This window comes from Bactrocera tryoni, chromosome 5 (assembly GCF_016617805.1).
Source record: "Bactrocera tryoni isolate S06 chromosome 5, CSIRO_BtryS06_freeze2, whole genome shotgun sequence".
NCBI classification, from domain to species: Eukaryota; Metazoa; Arthropoda; class Insecta; order Diptera; family Tephritidae; genus Bactrocera; species Bactrocera tryoni.
The window spans coordinates 2426210-2446081 of NC_052503.1; the positions used below are offsets into that span (position 1 = coordinate 2426210).

Below are 19872 nucleotides of genomic sequence, written 5' to 3' on the forward strand. Positions count from 1 at the left end.
TGCGAAGCTTGCCTGGAACGCTTATCGTACTTTTACGCAGAGGTCTTCCTATCGCTTGGTGCTATCCGTTCAGTTTACCGAAGACCATCACAGAAATCTTACTAAATTTTAGAACGACTCGTGCTTTGTATAAGTGCAACGAAATATTTTCATTTCAGTTTTAAATTACAGCTCTGAAGAATTCATTACAAAATGCATTTAGTGAAAAAAAGTGCAACTTATTTGGTGATCTTTCTGGGTAAAAAATAGTTATACTTTATGTTTCTCTGTGTGTTTGCCCTACATAAACTCGTATGTGATACATACATATGTACATATCTTTGTTCTTATGAAATTTACGCAATATTGGTAACATGCTTCGATTCAGAATTCTCTACACCTGCTCGCTAAAAAAGTAAAACTCTACAAACATTTTTCTTTGCTTATCAGTGCTGTTTGTATTTATTTACAAAAGATAAGCAAAACAAAGATGACTCACACCACAAAAACACATAAATACAGTCATTGTTAGTCATTAACTGCTGAATAAATGAAAGTTATGCTAGAATTTTCAACACAAATGAATTACAGTTATACCCCGAGTATAAATGTGTTTGAATACCTCCGAAATGAGGTCATCGTTACAGATCCTAATGTAGTGTGTGTTACTCAAAAGTAAAATAAAATATGATTAATGCAAAATATACCGCAAGAAGTGGCTGAAATATTTCAGGTCAAATCTTTGTTTAATTGATGAATAGGTCACTAGCAATTAGGATAGTTGCCTTTGTGACAGAAGTTTTCCTCACATTTAAGGCTTAATAGTCTCCCTGCTATTGGTTAAAACACTCCTTTGAGAATCCTCTGTATTTTAGAAATGCTTTAGGTAATTTAGCTTTGGTTACAAGAGGCTTGGCTGTGAATAAAACAATTCTTCCATTATATTGAATTTCCCTCGACATGAGATGGCTAGTTTGTTCAATAAATAGGATAAGTGGATACCACATTGAAGTAGTACTCTTACTCTAACGCTATCTGTGGCTTTTTATATGCCAGTTTCCAAATAACGGTAAATAAAAAATCGCTGCTTAAATATGGAAATATATTGTAAGAGTGGTAAAGATAGCGTTACAAAAGCTTCACTTTTCTAATCGTATTTAATCAGAGGAGTTTATTGAAGAACTGAAAATCAATCAGAAATAAAAATCAGTCATAATTTATTCCTGTAATTTTCAATTATTATATGTAAAGTGGTGATACTACTTTCAAGTCAGCTACAATCATGGTAGAATTATATATTTTATAGTACGAGTGCAGCATTGGATACGAATAATATCCAAAACATTTACCAAAATACATACATATATTAAGTGGATGCATAAAAAACGTTGATCCTCAGGTGTCTGCCTGATGTCAACGCGTCGATTTCCAACCACTGTTTTTTATGATGACTCGATATTAGGCAGGCTTTCGATACGACCTTCTAAGCGCACTGTTGCACTCAAATATTTCGGTTGTGATAAAATATTATACCCAAAACACTTCTGCAAGCTTTCGTAGTCCTGATTCCATTTCAAATTTGCGAATCAAATAAGTTCAGCTAACAATTTATTATTGGCTTCTGACACCTTAATTGCCTCATATGATGCTTGCGGGAGGGGATATTATTGTTCTAAAAATGAGAAATTGTCTGAAAGAGTCCCATAAAGCTCGCAAAGTGGCTGACAAATAACTTTCGCTTTCTTTTCTTTTCTTTCATGTGCTTTGTAACTTAAGTCCGTAGTAGATACAATCTAAAATTGTCGCCTCATTCTAGGTTCTCTCCGCTAAACCTGCTTTGACCAGAAAACGAAATTTTAAACGTTAGTATTTGGATATTTTGAATAATGTCATCTGTTTTTGATTCATGGCCCGACTTAGAAGAGTAAAAACCGAATTTTTGGAAATGATGGATATCAAGTAAAAAATACATAAAAGCTTTCAAAAGCGTGAAAAAGACTAGTGTTTATAAATACTTAAAACCCTATGCTAGTTCGAAAAAATAGCATACTCGCAATTTCCGTTACTTGCAGCGAATGCAACTATTATCAGATTTCCATATATAATCGGCATTTATTTCGAAGCAGAAGCTCAAAATACACAAACCTGTCACGAAAGGGTGGAGCATAAGTATGAACAAATTTATGGGAAAAGGCTTAAAGTGTTAGGGATGTGATTGGAGCAACAATAGCAACAGTTGGAGCAAGAATGTTTAGTTTTTACATAAATTAAATCGAAACAGCCGCTTACACACGCTCGCATAGAATAACAAAATGGAATTATGCAACGCAAACACTGACAAAGAACAGGTAAAAAAGGGAACTATTCTCCAGTTGGCACAGGTGCACCGCTCGCTGGCAGGGCGTTGTCCAACACCGGAGGTTAGCCAATTTTTATGGGCGTCGCCAACGCGTGTGCACCTGAACCCGCACCATTTCCAGCGACCAGCCACCGCACCATATTTTTTTTTTTATTTAAGTTTTTATTTCGCTTTGCTTGAACACTGTGGCAGCATTGTTGTTATATTTCACGTAACTGCAGTGTTGTGGGTTATACAATGCTGCAGCGGATGCTGGAGGTACGCGAGAGTCCGACGTTGATAGTGACACTGATGATGATGAACTGTTTTTTGCCTTTTACTGCACTTTTTGTAGGGTCAAAAAATGGCTTTTATTTATCGAGTTCCGCTACATTTTTCGTCGTTCTTTTTCGATGTTTGTTTCTTGTGTGTTTACTACCGTTCGCACGAGGTTTACTTTAGGCCATTGTTGCTTTTGCTTTTGCTTTTTTACCTGTTTCCCCGTATTGCGTAAGTAATGGATTTTTATGCAGATTTTTTCCGGTGCGCTTCATCGACATTAATGCACTGACGAACGGCATACATGTGTCTGTCCAGTCTGCGTGATTTACACATGTTCGTATGGCTGTGAGCACGTTTATTTGTTATTTTAATGTTAAAAGTGCTGCTGGAATAGAGGCATTCTTTACAAGCTCAGCCAGTGTCAGAACCTGCATTTTAGTTGCAGGCGGTAATGAATTTTCAGAATTTCACAATATTTCACTCGGATTAGGTAACTCAGATATAAAATATTAGCATTGCATTCTGGCAGTTGCAGGGTATACATGCTTGCGAATACTTTTCAATCAAAGTGACTGCTGCAATTTCAATTACAAGTGTACAGGCTCGAAAACATTTCAAACATTTTTTGAGAACTTTAGAAAATTGCTCTACACGGACATACAAATATATGCTCTAAACGTTCAAGACAACCTTCAGTTTAAAATTCAATTTAAAATTTTATTATATTTCCGACAAAGTCAGAATTAAAATTTGGCAATTCACGGAGTATTTGTGCTTAGAAATAAGGGTGAATCCAAACATTTATTTCTAGAATAATTTATTTTCTACGAAAAGTCGTTCCTTGTTCAAATAAATTTTTCCAATCAAATGCAATTTCATACAATCCATCACGGTTCTAAAGTTAAGACAATTACCCTACGAATAACATCGAAGGAAATAATAGAAGTAAAAGTAAGCGCTTAATTCAAAATTTACATGAATAATATAAGGTCTAAGAACACCTTATATTCCCTAAGTAACCTTTTTGGACAGGCGGAGGTATTTCCAAAGGAAAATGTAGTTTCAAAGGGTTGCCAGATAATTTATATAAGGTTTTCTTAGGTTAGGTTATTCTAATTAAGTTTGACCCGGACTGCGAGCGCAGTTTTTTCAAGGTCGAAACAACTTTTTTATATTCATGTGAAGTTTGATCTATATATGCCAATTGGGGTGTGTTGCGCAGCTGTTTTCATATGACTTGAAAAGTTTGTCTGGAGAAAAAATTAAACGAGTTTGCTTTCTATGAAGGTTTATGTTTCCAATATAAATATCAAGGTTGGCATCAAAGAGATAGCTAGGGATCTAAACATTTTTTATGGATCGACTCAGCACGTTTTGGTTAATGTTTTGGGTATGAATCGTACGACCTCTACTCGGTGGTCACAAAATAGATGCTAGCTGAGGACCCTATATTCATCAAACGCATCATTATTATCGACGATACTTGAGCTTATGAATATGACTAAACTGTTCAACAATCTGGCGAACGGCACTCTAAAAATGAGCCAAAAACGAAAAAGACAAAAAATCGCTGAAAGCACCGAAGGCCATCTCATTCGTGTTGGCATGCTTGTGTTGGCTCCGGAGTCTACTTTGAAAATGACCTCCAATTAAGATTTCATGTTAAGGCACTTGAAGATGTAGTCCCGATCGAATTTGATAATTTCTCAACCTGAAGTTTTTGGAGAAATTATTTACTAAACTTAATTTTTTTTACTATTTAATGTTTATGATCGAAATCAAAATTATATAAATTTTTGTGTAATTTTTTAATTAAAATATTTAAGACTTGAAAAGCACATTTCGTTAAATTATTAATTTTTTTCAGTTCTACTTGCTTTCTGTACACAGGAATCTGAGGCGACCAGACGTGTGATGCGCGGACGTAGGACACTGACACGCCGCTACTTTAGTAAGTTAAGCATTAAATGAAGATTTGGTTGAATATATGTACAACAATTGGCCGTTCTTCTATCTAAATTATTCAAAACAAAAAAAATTTAAACTAAATTTAACAAACTTTTGAGATCTTTTTTATTGTTATATATGTATATATATTATATTTTAATTTACCCTTAGCTCTGTCATATAATTTCACTTACATGAACATTTTTTTTACTTTTTAGCTGGTATGGCTATACCCGGCTGGCTGCTAGCTGTCCTCATAGGTATTGGCGAGCTCATACTTGGCGGTGCGCTCTACTTAGTCATGAATCGTATGATACTTGCCAAGCCAGCGCAAGAGACCAACACGTATACGCCAGCGAAGCAACAAGAAGTTTAACCAAAAATATCGAATCCAATGTTAAAATAATAAAAGTTCAGTAGCAATATTGAAAACTGTACCACATACATGAATATATGGACACAAAACTCACAAAGCCATATGTGAAGACAAAAACTGTAAACTTATATGAAAAACATCGCAGCCAAACGAGTGACTGATGCAAACGACCTGATATATTTCTAGTGCATATCTTTAGCATTACAACAACACTATTTTTTGTAATTAATAACAGATAATGGCAATAGCAATAGTCAACCAAATATCCATTACTATCGCAGCAAAGAAAACTCTAGCTCAAGTGCACACATTTCGATTGCTTTTTCTTTTTTCACAAAATCCTAATAAACGATCATAATCGCACTAATCGATGCCTTTTTCTTAGTGGTAAGCTTTCTTAATTGCCATCAATTTATTGACTACAGCACGTGGCCCATATTTTTGAAGTGTCTCAATATTTTCACTTAACAAAGTTACATTTTAAAAAATGCTGTGCGTCCCTGCTCAATTTTCGTTCTATCAGTTGCAAGCTATTGCTTTAAGACCACACTAAATACACGCTTATGCACATTCCGGTTTTCCTCTCCTCAACATCTATGTCTCCGCTTTTCCTGCTTCCGCAAAGTTTGCCCTTTTCTTCCCGAACCTTTTGTAGCTTTACTCTGCTTATCTCGATGCAACTTTCGCAATTTTTCCCCAACACTTACCGCTACATTATAATTTTCACTTCAGTTTGGTTTTTCTTACTCCGCTTTGTTTTTCATTTATTTTTTCTTAATTTGTTTTTTGTTAATTAAAAACTTTATTTTTGCTGCAACCCCTGATAAATGTAGCTACTGCATGTTGCAGTACAGCTGAGCTGAACGCTGCTTCTTTTGGGCACTATTCGCTTAATGCTCTGCTCTCTCTATGTAGCCTTTTGCCTTTTCCAACACTTGCAGTTTAATTAATAAATGTTTCGAAACCTTTCAAAACAACACAACTCAGTTCATTGTATTTTGGTCAAAATTGAACAATACTTTCTATACGCTCGTGCAAAATAGAGTGAATGTACGGCAGGACGCATGTGGGCATGCGTACGAGTTCTGGCAAAAGAATGGCAACAAAGGAAAAAATATATCATTACCAACTAACTAATGGCTTTGCTAACAAAGTAAATAAATTAGTTTGAGGTTTTGGAGCCGTTTAGTAAGCATCAAATGAATTTTGAAATAAAAGTGGAAGAAGGTTGCCATTTGTTCGTTAAATTTGAGTAAAAAAATTTAAGATATAGAAACAATGTAAATTATAAAGATTGGATAACTGTTCACAAATATTAATCAAGCTACAGCTCGAAAAGTAAAATAAAAATGGAAATGTAATAATATTTCTGCTGGTGGTATTTTTGTGAAGAATGTAATATAAAATATATTACTGGGAAAAGGAGAGTTGCCACATGTTTAAAAAATGTAATTCAAGAAAATAAAAATAATAAGTTTGTATGAATTTTTTTTTTAAAATATAAGTTTTTTAGATTTCAAAAAAAATCATATATAATTTTGGAAAGAGAGTTGCCGTCTTCTTAAAAATTGTAAGTCAGTTAAAAATAGTTATTCTTATTAAGAAAATTTTGTATTTAACACTTTAATATGTTAATCGGGGAAAGCACCGATTTTATAAAATTCAAATGTATATTTAAGCAATCCTTGCTAATACAACAGTAATTCGCTTTAATCTGCTATTGTATTTTCCATTTTATGCGATTCAATGAATTTTATATTTTCAATTCAATACTTTCTTTGTTTGCATTGGCATTTGGCAGTAAATGTTTTTGTAGCATTTGGATTGGTATTTCAGCAAATTCAATAGACGACAGATTAAATGGAAAACAAAGCAAATAAAACTAACTTATATGCACCATATACGTTTGTATAATTGTGGTTATGTGTTTGACAAGCAATTTAGAGCACAGGCCAATGATTTTATAAAACACTTTGTTTTTCCACTTTTCTACTTTACCACTTTGCACTCGACAAATAAAAAATTGACTTTTATTTTCACTTAAAATTATTATTATTTTTTTGCGAACACTTGTCACTTAATTTCGTGAGTTTAGTTTTTAACACAACTGTACACATGACAGGGCCTAAACTATTATTTGGAATTTTGCTAAATAGCAAACAAACTTCAAAGCAAATGACACTAACATTCAAACAAATTGCAATTTTTATTTCGCTGCTTCGTTAGACGCTTTTAGTATTGCTTAATACTCATATATCGAAATTGTCGGTTTCATATAATATTATAAGGAGAGAAAAATTGTGGCAGAAAATAACATTCAGTAATATAACCGTATAATTCACTTTAATATAGTATTTGAACATTGCTACATTGCACGGTTTATATCCGGTACAGTACAAATGAAATCTAAGACGCTGTTTCCAACTTATGATATTAAAGTTTCTAATGTGCGCCTAAAAGTATACAAGCTATTTTTGTGAAAGCTCCTAGCCTTTTACCATGTGCAAATGCATTTGAATTGGATTCAAAGTTTCTTTTAATACAAGAATTTTATTTCGAATAAAAAAAATTTGTTAAGAAATGTTTGTTTCATTTGGTTAATCACCATCATTGCCACATCAAAAAGACATTAACTTCGCTTGCACCGCATCTTTCAAAGCCTTCCCAAATAAAAAAAAGTTTCCATAAAAGGCCTTAATTGTTCAGTTTGTATGGCAGCTTTATGCTTTAGTGGTCCGAACTGAATAATTTTTTCGGAGATTATGCCATTGCCGAAGGCAATTACTCATATCGAATTGTGTGAATATATCTCGTCTTGGGTAGAAAAGCACTTGTGTAAAATTTTTGATTGATATGTCAAAAACTGAGGGACTAATTCGTGTACTATATATAACAGAAAAAGTCATGGCCTGGCAGATATCGATATAAGAATTAATTTTATATCATTTGTAGTTAGGCCTAGCCTTCAAAAGGGTCGTGTGTAAATTTTACTGCTTTCGGGTCATTAGTTCGTGAATTATATTATTTTGTGTGAAGCAACTTTTGGTATTGGGAAGAAATTGGACAAAACGAAGTGCGTGTTGTTCAATTATTGCTTTTTAAAGGGGAAAAGTACAGTTGAAGCAAGAACTTGGTTTGATGGCGAGCCTCTGGACAAGCAAAATCAACCGTAGTGAAATGAACACAGAAAACGGTGAACGCAGTGAACGCCCAAAAGAGGTTGTTACCGACGAGAACATCAAAAACGTCGACAAAATAATTTTGGATCACCGTAAAGTGAAGTTATTCGAAATAGCAGGCACTCCAAAGATGTCAACAGAACGTGTACAGTATATCATTCACGAATATTTGGGTACAAGGAAACTCTGTGCAAAGTGAGGGCCATGCAAGCTCACTCATTCGGAGGAGTTTTGGAGATGTTAAAGCGTATTAAATATGTGACAATGGATGAGACATGGCTCCATAATTTCTCTACGAAGTTCAATCGGCAGTCATCGCAGTGAACTTCACATTATGAACCCGCTCCAAAACGTGGAAAAATGTAAAAGTTGGATGGCAAGGTTATGGCCTCTGCATGGAATAATTTTTATTGACTTCCCTGAAAAAGTAAGGACCCTCAACAGCAACTATTATATAGACATCGCCGAAAAACGTCACCATTTGAAAAAAAACTGATGTTTCACCAAAACAATGCGCCGTGGCAGAAACCAGTGAAAACGATGACAAAAATCCATGAATTGGGCTTCGAATTGCTTCCGAATACAAAAAAACGAATTCTGCTGAAAATATGTGTTTTACTATGTTAAGCCCGGGACTTTTAAATTGAGCTGTTACACACAGACGGACAGACGACGGATAATCGACTCAGCTCGTCTTGCTGATCATTTATATAATGGGTTGTCAAAAAAGCCTTGCGGTATTTTTATTGAATTTTTTTTTTAACAAATTGAAATGAATTTTTGATGACTCATGCCCAGCTCTGGACCGATGCTACGGCTGCTACTATGCCGGTCTCTTTCGACCTCTACACCAGAACGAAAACGTTGAAACAATCGTTGTGCGGTGGAAATGGAAACTGTATCGGGTCCATAAACTGCACAAATTTTATTGGTGGCTTGAGATGCATTCTTGCCTTTATCGTAAAAGTACTGTAAAATATGTCGTATTTTCTCCTTATTTTGCTCCATGTTTGCGACGCTATAACTCACGAACGACTTGAAAGAAACGACAATCAATCAAACACGTGCGCGTGAAATGAGCTTTCCAAAAAGGTATAGCATGACCCGATGCGACGAATAAAACTAGAACTACGCGCTTTCAGTGCCAACTAGCGAAAATACCGCAAGACTTTTTTGACAACCTATTATATATTTTTGTCCGCAAATCGAAAGAGTTTCAATGTTTAGGGAGAGTTGCTGCTTTACGGCTACGGCGGCCAACTTTCCAAATTTTCAGCTAATATCGCGCTGCAACCACCGTATTCGCTTGATTTAGCTTCGTGTGATTTCTGGCTATTCAGAAAGCTTGAACGACTGCTCCGGGGAAAGCGTTTTGAGTCAATTGAAGTCATTAAACGTGAATCGCCACGCGCATAGAACGCTATTCTGAAAATTGACTTTAACAACTGTTTCGAGGTTGAGAGAAAGCGTTGGCACTAGTGTACTGGTGCTAAGGGAGATTGCTTTGAGGGGGACGACATAGATTTAGTAGAATAAATTGAGAATTTTTAAATTATGAACAAAGTCTTTCTAATTTGTGTTCCTAGTAGCATATAAAAATCCGCGCTGATATGCACAAAATACTCTGAAAGTTTCGAAATTGAAAATAAATTTCGGCGATTCCAGTAATGAGTTATAGAATTTCTTTAAGTACACTGAGCATAATGCTACCACCTCAAAATCCACTCCATATTTTGAACTGTTGGTAGTGATATGTTCACAGTGCTCTCAGAAATCGTTACCTACGCAAGGATTGTCTCAATATCCCTTATCATTAAGTTTAACCTGTAGAGACGTACGTATTAAATGCATGTCTTGCCTAGTGCTGAACTTAATATCGAACAAGTGGGCATTTGTCTGAGTTATGGGAGCTGCTGAGAGTATGTATGTATTCAAATATCCATAAGTTAATAAAAGTCATCGTTTACACTTGTACATATGTTGATAGGTATCCTAATAACCACTGCACTGCTTTTTGGTCGATGTAATATGCACATATACATATGTATGTATGTAGACATAAAGCATGGTAAGCTTAAGCACAAGCCGGCATCCTCAAACATAAACTTCTGTTGGCAAACACTCACAGTTATGACTATTTTGAAATAGATATCTCATGAATTCTATTTGAGCAGCAACATGTACTCGGAATTTCAAATTTGCATTAAGATTCCATAAATCCCATTCTCCCATTACCTCCACCAACGTATATATTTAAAGATATATTCTTTTTGGAAACTTCGTACTTTTTTACGCTCAACAAAACATTGTCGACAACTTTTTCGCTCAATTCGGTAAAGAGATTGATTTTATAAAAAATCATTAACCAACATTTTTTATTATGATTAAAAATAAAAAAATTAAACCCCGACCTCACAAAACTAATATCTTATACATCATGCACATTTTAATAAATATTTTAAAAAATAACAAGCAATATCCGATATATATTTCATTCACAAAAATTAAAGTAACCTCAGCTGTCAACAGCGTCCGGCGCTCGCGGTGGCTATGGAATCAATGTAAGATGTTGCATTGATTCCATAGCTTCGTAGCTTCTGCACTATGCAACGTAACGTTTACTCGCGTGTTTTGCCTTTTTGTCAATTTCCTTGTACTTCCTCAATTTTTTCCACACCGTTAAATAGTTTCTGTATTTGAGTTTGTTGTGCATCCGATAGGAAATATTTACAGCAATGCAAATTCTCTCGACGAACGGTATATGCAGAACGTTTGGGTGGGAACTCAAGTCAAAGCAAACTATATGTATGTATGTATATTAGGGTTGGTCAAAAAATCTAAGATTATTTGCTTTTAATTTTGTTTTTTCGTTGATTTCTGACGATGAATACCAAATCTCGTAAACGCTTAACGATCGAAAAATTGTGTAGACCATATTCGTAGATCAGCCATTTGATAAGGTGTGGCATGAAGACCCTTTATATAAGATTAAAAAAAACTGTACCTCTAGAATTGTATAAAATATTGATGTCTTATTTAAATAATAAAGCATTTATGGTTAAAGTAGGAGATTTATTATCTGATGAACGACAGATAAGGGCTGGTGTACCACAGGGCAGTGTTTTAGGCCCAAAACTATAAAACTATACATCATATAGACAGCAGATCTTCCAACAGCTAATAACGTGTTGACTTCAACTTTTGCGGATGAAATAGCTTTAGTTAGCCGTACCAAATGCCACATTATAACATCAAGTATATTAATGGAGCACTTAAGTTCTGTCGCAGAATGGTTAGCCAACTGGCGTATAAATGAATTAATAAAAGTTAAATTTACATTTTCGCTAAGACCAAGAATGAGCCCGCAGTAAAAATGAACAATGTTTTAGTACCTCGAACGAATGAAGGGACTTATCTTGATATTCACCAAGATAAAATACTTACGTGGAGAAAGCATATAGCGAGTAAAATAACTTGCATGAAGATAAGAGCCGCAATTTTAAATTGGCTTATAAACGAACACTCTAAAATTAGCCTAGGCAATAAAGTGATTTTATACAATGCGTTCATAAAACCGATTTGGATGTATGGTACGACCTTTGCAACTAATATTGATATAATACGAAGGTTCAAATCGAAAATGCTGAGAAAAATCACGTGTTCGTCTTGGTACATGCGTAATGAAAATAGCCATAAAGATCTAGGTATTCCTATGGAAAAGAAAGAAGTAAAGGACGGCAGAATGAAATATATATTTAAACTTCGAGATCATCCAAACCCATTGGATGCTCCAGGACATTCTTGGGATCAAACACGCAAAGCAACATATTACCAAAACCGCTCAACCACGTGCTTAAGCGTGTCTAGTTTTTAAACAGATTTAAAATTTTATAACTTATTGTTAGGCTAAAAAAACAGATCCAATAAATAAAGAAATATTGAAAAAAATAATAGTATTTATGTTGCATAGTGAAGTACGAGCTGTTTTTGAATTGAAAACACTTTTAGCACTTTTATATTAAATTAATACTCAAATTCTACATACATACACATGCATGTACATATTATATACAAGTAAAGTCACTTGCATACATATGTTCCGCTACAAGCACGAACGTGGTTTAGCTGTTGCTATCTCCAGATGTTGGCTTATACACATATTTACAACATATTTTAATTGCTATGAATATTTTAAGTAATCAAAGATGTGTTTTGATGATAACTTCACACTTTGCTAACAAATTTTGAGAATAACAAACAGTTTAGCACTAACTAAAATCTATTGTATCATAGTACGCGATACAAAGCAACTTAACTAAGCATACTGGAGAAAAATAAATAGAATAAAATATGTGCTCAACTAAAAACAATAATAATATTACTATAACGTCATCAATTCTATTTCACTTAACTCGAAATTAAACGATTATAGATCATTTTCAAAATGTTGAGATAACTTTAGTGCGCTTGAATAGGAGGTATTTTACTAAGTAGTGGTTGTATGTTAGGAAACACCATCTCTTTTTTCATAATTTAAAGGTCGAGTAACTTAAATTGTGTATTTTAAACATTAAATTATTTTACTTAACTCTTTTTCTTAATTCATAAGGCCTTATTTTCGAAATAAGTAAAATTCAGTATTTTCAAGACAAGAAGAATTTGGAAAGCCTGTTCATTTTCTTTTGATAGTGATCTCAACTTTTAAGGACCACAATTGGAGCCAACCTTTCCCACTAATTTAAACCTTTGAGCTGGAGTCCGGGGAGAAGGTGAAATGATTTTTCTTCTGCGTTTTATAGCAAGTGTTTTTTACCATAAGAATGCGGTAAAATTTCATCCAAATTGAACAAACAGGAAATCTTACGTTCGAACTCTCTGAATCAGAATTAGCAAACAAATTAAAGAAAGATCTAATTAAACATAATAAATTATGCATTTCGTTTCTTTTAGTGGAGTATTTTTTGTTTACAAACAGCAACTCTTATATGCTTTTATAGGCTCGTTCCGTTCTGACATGGTATGTCATAACTTACTTCTATCGATCTAATCAGCTAATAAATCAACAATTCAAAGGCAGCTTAAGATATAATAAACAAATATGTAGCGTTTTGGTCGAACACTTTTTACCATTTTTCCGCTAGAGACATTATTTCATCAGTGTAAAACTTTCATCAGCGCAAATCGAACTTTCGAAATTTCTAGAACGGAAGCAAGCGAACCACTGTTGTGCTACACGAACTGATACAGCCTTGTATCCGTAAACTTCACAAATTTCATTGGTGCCTTGCGTGGCATTCTTCTTTTTTTATACAAAAATTTCAATATATTGCGAATTTATTTATTATTTTCACTAATTTTTGAACAGCTGTAACTTTTTTATATACGACTGCAAAGACATCAATTGACAAAATACGAAAAGACTTTTTCGAATACTCAATATTAGATGCCTAAATCAAAACGACTTGACTATAAAAACGTGTTCCCATTCGTAAGACAGCCCGCTGAAGGGATCGTCGGAAAACTGTAAAATATTTATGTATGTACTTCCCTCTGGCTGTATACATGCGAAATAATTCGTTAGTGTTGTGGATATCGAGCTGAAAATATGCCCAACTTTTCAAAGACGAGACTAATATCACATATACTTAGCTGTCATACACACTAACCGATCAAAATTAAAATAATTTTTTTTTTTCAAATCCGTTTATGCTATAACAAATGCTCTCGTGGAGGTTATAATAACTTCGGTTCAGCCGAAGTTAGCTTTTTTCTTTTTTCTGTTAGTATTTGTGTTCTTTAATAATAAAAAATATATATACTGTCACCACGTGATTGAGATTTCAATTTATTTATGTATATAAGTATTCACCAACCTGAATCCTTTGCACGCCACTATGGTAATGCCATTAAACTGTATTTTACATTTAAAAGCATATATGTATACGTGTATGTGCGGATAACTTTTGCGCATCTCAACCTCATTTCGATGTCATGTAATTTGCTTATACAACAATTAGGTTAAATTTTTTATGCGCAGTATGTATGTATGGCTCTTACTGACATTGTCTGCTAATTTCGGCATAAATACTTAATGCACAACAACAAAATTGAAATCAATTGTTCTAGCGCATTAAAGTACATAAGTGAGTCGCAATAATTGAAATAAAGATGTGCAAGCAACTGACCGCCTAACGGCAGGTAACGCTACTTAAACTGTACTTAAAATTTTTGCTTTGATTTATTTCAAAGTCAAGTATCGTTTGTCATTAATGGGACATCAAACCGGCGAACATGTGTTCTTGCTTATATATATGTATGTATATTGTATGTACGGCATTCGAAAGTAATTATAGCCGTAAATAATTGAAGAGAAATTCAAGTACTTTGCAAGTATATGTAAATATTTACAAAATACGTTCGCTGGAACAAAAATCTACTCAGTGAAACAATGCTTGTGCTATAAAAACGCAACGCTACAGACAAAGGCACTCACCCTTGCGATAAAGTATAAGCTGTTAAATGAAATAAAATCAGTTTACATGCGTATTTTTTACTACAAAAACAAACAAACAGACAAACGAACTCTATCGCACATTTATCGCGCCGAATCGCCCGTCGAGATCGGAATTCCGCTGCTACTGGTGCCACCGACGACACTGCTGCCATTCCAGGCTTTGAGCGCTGCCATCAGCGCCACCCCCACCAACCACACACACACACTCCCATACAAACGCGCGCTTACAATAGCCACATCTCTCACAAGGGGCTATCTAACGCGCCGCCTGTCGCTGCGCGGTGGCCGGCGGATCACAAATCAGTCAGCGGCAGCGTCAAATTTCGCACAAACGCGCCAGTTGAATAACACACGACTAAATTGCTCAAACATTCCCCGGCAGTTGGGCGAAGCGAACACACACGCCAGCCAGCTCAAATAAGCATACAATAAATAGACTGCGCGCAAAAGTTTCCAACGAAAAGGAAGTGATACTCCTCGAGCGCTTAGGGTGCAGTTGCAAGCGCGCACACCGTGAATTTGTGCGAAAATTCGTGAATTAAAAGAAAATCGAAAACAGCTCGCGCGTAAGTGTGAAACGCGTGCGAAACGTGAACGAAAGTTTTGAGCAAATTTAATATTTTTGGCGTTTTAACTAGCGCGTTTGTTGTTGTTGTATTCTCCGCATCAATACAGCTTGTGTGAAACTGTTATAAGACACGCGCGAAACTTTCAACTCGAGCGACAAGCGCATTGAACCGTTAAACCGACATTTTCGCCGTACATCCTGGGCGCATATCCTTGCCGAGCTGTGTGTGTGTGTGTGCGTTTGCCGCTGCTAATGCTGCTACTTAGCACAACCATCTCATATTGAGCTGACAATTTCGTGGCAAAGCTGTGCGCAAATAAATTCCTTCACGTGCATTTACAGTTGCTACACACGCGTATATAAATACAGCAACAGCGCATCCGTCGACGACGCGCTTAAATAAGTGCGGCGCCCCTGCTTGTGACGTGCTGCCCCTCTGCTACGCAGTGCAATTGCCTGGATTCAAATTCTTTTGCTGCTGCTGCTTTTGGTGTACATCCGCTGTGACAAGATGCATTCGCCTGCCACCAAAGTGACTGGATTCATTGTCCTGATGATTGTGCAAATAATTCTACTTGCACTCTTCTGGCTGTTCGTGCGTTATGGCGATGAAGCTTTGCCCCTCGCTGAAGGCGAAGAATTAGGCGAACCTCACGTTTCCAAATATCCGCGTGAGTATCTTGACAAAGTGTATTTTCTCAATGGAATTTAGCCTAGTTGTAAGTGTGCTGTAAGTGAAAGGCGTTAACAAAGCCTGCTGTAAGCGAAGTTAAGAGTGAATAAAGTATGTATTTGCCAGCAGAGAATGAAGATCAATATTTATTTTTAGTTTTGGTATGAACGTGCTCATATGCCTTACCTTTTAGATTTGCTTTTATTGCCGAATCGATTGTTAAGTCGCCAGTCACAAGTAAAGCACTTTCGTAACGACCTTTATCTGGCGAGGTTAAGGTGTTGAATGTTAACTACAATTGAAAAAGAAGCTGTATGTAACTGTCTAATAGCGATTGTCACTAATAAATAAGATTCAAGAAAGGAATTTTAGAATATTATTTGTTTTATCAAATTCTTCCCAATGACCCTCATAACATTTCTATTTTAACTTGCGAAATTTGAAGCGTGTTCGCATATTTTCCAGTTCCAGTGCTATCAAAGTACATCTTTAAATAACTGGATAATTTTTAGAAGAAAATATAATAAGTTAGCTAAGTATTATACCTAAATAATAGCAAAACAAATATATATAGATATTTACTCTTTCTGGAAAAAATTTCTCTACATCAAATTTTTATAAATTTAAATGAATTATGTTACGGAGAGTAACTCCACACACTCTTCTTCTCCTTAAAGATAAAAAAAAGAGATTTCCCACAAAATATTTTCAAAAACGAAGTCACTGCAAGTCTTTGGCTTTCTTCTTCTTCTATGAGTAGACCAACAATAGTTATCAACTGTGTTGGTACCGAATTGAACTCTTTCAGAGCTGGAGACTGTTTTTAGAAGAAACCATGGGGTTCGAATTCGCTGAAAGTTTTGATTTTTCCTGTTTCCGAAAGGAAAGGATAAAATAATTGTTTAAATGCATTGACTCTTAAGAAGCCGATTTCGAAGATTATAATCAAAATTAGAAATGCTATTAGTTAATAGAAAATATTTTGTCTTGATCTATTAAATACAAAGAACCCGAATTGCTGTTATAATCATTGACAATTGATATCGATATCGCATTTAAATAGATTTTTTCATTCGATAAGTATTATGACGGATTATATTAGATTTATTTGGATGTGTGTTATTTTAATGAATAGTTAGGAAGGTTCTTTCCTCGTCAAAGTGTGACTCTACTTTTTATTTATTCTAACCATTTTCAATACTAAGAGAATACATCCCAGTTGTATACGATCGCAGACCAAAGTAATCGCTTAAGCCTCATTACAAACTCTGAAAATATATATATTATATAAAGAAAAAAAGACAATTTTATTCTGCTGCGTTCTAAGCCTGAGTGAAGCTGGGTACATAAAGGGCTCAGAACAGAGACACTTAGAAATTCTCTATTCTCTCAACTGCCTTCCTGAAGATCACAACGTCGCAGAAGCTACTCATGGCGTGGATGGGGACGAGTCGCTGAAGAAAATGCACAGTGGGCTTTTTCACGGAAAGGTTTAAGGCGGAGTTTTCTCTAAGAAGCTCTTAGTCAATCTTACCTTTAGGCTGTTTTTCAGGCATAAGTGACTGCTATTAAGGTGGCAGTGAACGAACCGCTATGAAGTGCAGCCTCTTTTTTGTAGGATAACAATCACTCCAACAGGTGAATACTCACGCTAAATCGCTAACTGTGTGTTCAAAGCCAGTCCAGGAGTACCTGTTCTCACTGGGAGTAGCATCAAGCTACGTCATCATCAGGCTCGTTTTAGTCACAGCAAAATCACTGGCAACTACAAAGCCAATGAGTTAGCCAGAGGGGTACTGTCCAAATGAGATCCCTGTTAGGATCGACCTCAAAGATGTTGTAATTGATAATACCTTCGTAGATGAATAACAGTGTTATTTGGTTCTCGAAAACCCCGACATAAAAAACCAAAATTCATTGATTTAATTCCGGCGCGCACAAAAGGCATGAGCCAGAAAACCTGACGATTGACATGTGTTGATGGAACTGCAAATTAAGGGCAGTAAATTAGTAATAAGTCCCAAATACACAAAAGTTGAAAATAGTGACTGTGTATCTTTATGTACATATGTATGGTATCACGCTTAGTAGCGGCGCGCAGTAGAAATCAGAAATTAGGATTGTTTTACACAGATTACACCACTTGGTATAAAATAATTTATAAGAACTGATAGTAATAGATTCTATAACTCAATATTTCTGATATGATATACGTTTTTCAGCGCGTACTTAAGTATATGGAATTAGTAATTATGTTATCAAGAAATATTTTCAAAGCTAACGCCGATATTCGGTTTTTAAGCTAAATAAGTTAAACAATATTAAATAACAATAAAATGTATTAAGTTCAACAAAACCTCACAGTTTTACATCTTATTTCACCAACTTTAAAATTGTAAGTCACGAGTTTCTGAGCAAATATGCTAATAGCGTGTTAATCTTCTATTAACAGTTCAAAAGTATTTGCATATCTATCAGCAAAATGCATGGCTAATAACGGCATAATACGAAAATCTATTAGCTTACTGCGTCGTAAAGTGATTTTTAGTAATTTGCAATATAAACATTACATATGTAAGTGTGTTAATGTGTGGGTGCCATAAACAACTGAGCGCTTATCACAACGGTGCGAACATTTCTCCAGCCGTCAAAGCAGCAAAGCTTCAACTACAAAAAATTTGATAAATGTACGTACATTCGCAAATGCATACTTGTATGTGTGAATATGTGTGTGCATGTACATGCATGTAATTTAGACACTTGTACGTATCATTGGCGCCCTTAGGCTGAAAAACTTTGACGTTTCCCATATGTTGGGATACAAGTTGTCAATCAAAATTTCTGCGCAATAAAATGATACAATCAAAATAAAAACAGCAACAAAAGCAATGCTGGCGGGAATCACAGTTTTGCATACTTAGCGAAGGCACAATGATATACATAGTTATATACACACAAGGAGCAGAATTTGCAACACTTTAATTGCTGATTGTATCGCTGTACGCTGTACGTTGTCTATAGAAATGAAAAATTGATGTGGCTGCGATTTGATGCTGAAATTTGAATTTCTTTTTAATAGCTGTTTAGCTTAACAGATACTTGCTTGTGAAAGTTATACGCAAACTGGAAATATATGGCATACATATACAGGTACAATATTCAGAATATTACATTCATTGAGTTACTCATACGCCATGGGGGGCATAAAAGCAAACCATGAGCTAAAATTGGTTTTTAATATTTTTGTAAATACCTTATTGACATACACAAATATGTAAATTTAAGTTAATTTTAAAAACAAAATTTCGCTACACATACATAGCTATATCTAATTTTCTCGGGATTAGGTGCCGGCTTAGTGAAAACGTTTTGTACATAATTAGAAGGTCTTACCGAATTAGGGAGCATAAGCAGTGTGACACCCCAAACAAGCAATTGTTTTAAATCTAAAGGGTATATTTATTAATATTTTACAATACAACGGTAAATTTTTTGCAGAAAAAAAATTAAATAAGTCAGGAACACCGACGAAGGCAAAATACCAAAAGTTATTGCCCATACAATGACCTATGGTCGACAAAAAACCAAAAATGACTTCGTTTAAAAAAGTTGAATTTTAAAAGATATTTTACTCAGTTTTTAAAGGTAAGCTCATGTCTACTGAAATATCAAATAAAAATCAATCTTTTGGACTGTTTCGAACAGGAAAGACCTAACTAATTGTAGAAAAAAATATATTTTATTATATATATTTTTAAAAAATATTAATTATTTATGTAATATCCCTAGCAATGCAAGAAAATATGTATGTAAAAAACTAGATTTTACATGTTTGAAAATGTTTTTTATAATTGTTTCAACACACATATGAACAAGTATTAAATTTCGCAGCTTTTGTGCGTCAAGCCTATTAAAGTCTCCATAATGTTGTATTAACGCGAAAACAATGGATAAGCCAATTGAACAGTAGACGGGGCGTTATGGTTGCAAATGAATAGTTTAGGCTGAGGCGTAAG

General features: G+C 34.8%; 2 protein-coding genes across 2 annotated transcripts in view; both read left to right on the forward strand.

The window, feature by feature from the left end:
- The first annotated feature begins 85 nt into the window (after positions 1-85).
- LOC120778673 lies at positions 86-6288 on the forward strand. The gene is made up of 3 exons (XM_040110607.1): positions 86-238; positions 4467-4550; positions 4765-6288. Exons 1-3 carry the CDS (start codon positions 193-195, stop codon positions 4920-4922), a joined length of 288 nt encoding a protein of 95 aa, XP_039966541.1. The 5' UTR covers positions 86-192; the 3' UTR covers positions 4923-6288.
- Positions 6289-14974: 8686 nt separating this feature from the next.
- LOC120776705 (ammonium transporter Rh type B-B) overlaps positions 14975-19872 on the forward strand; it is a 33821-nt gene continuing 28923 nt past the window's right edge. The window contains exon 1 of the mRNA XM_040107601.1: positions 14975-15854. Coding sequence (XP_039963535.1) covers positions 15695-15854 — 160 coding nt within the window. The 5' untranslated portion in view covers positions 14975-15694. The remainder of the gene's footprint in view (positions 15855-19872) is intronic.

What these genes read in the sequence shown, in the direction of transcription:
- LOC120778673 (XM_040110607.1), top strand. Translation starts at nt 193, where the DNA reads ATGCATTTAGTGAAAAAAAGTGCAACTTATTTGGTGATCTTTCTGG. An exon ending in TTATTTGGTGATCTTTCTGG is followed by an intron (nt 239 to 4,466) that starts GTAAAAAATAGT and finishes AATTTTTTTCAG; the next exon opens with TTCTACTTGCTTTCTGTACA. An exon ending in ACTGACACGCCGCTACTTTA is followed by an intron (nt 4,551 to 4,764) that starts GTAAGTTAAGCA and finishes TTTACTTTTTAG; the next exon opens with CTGGTATGGCTATACCCGGC.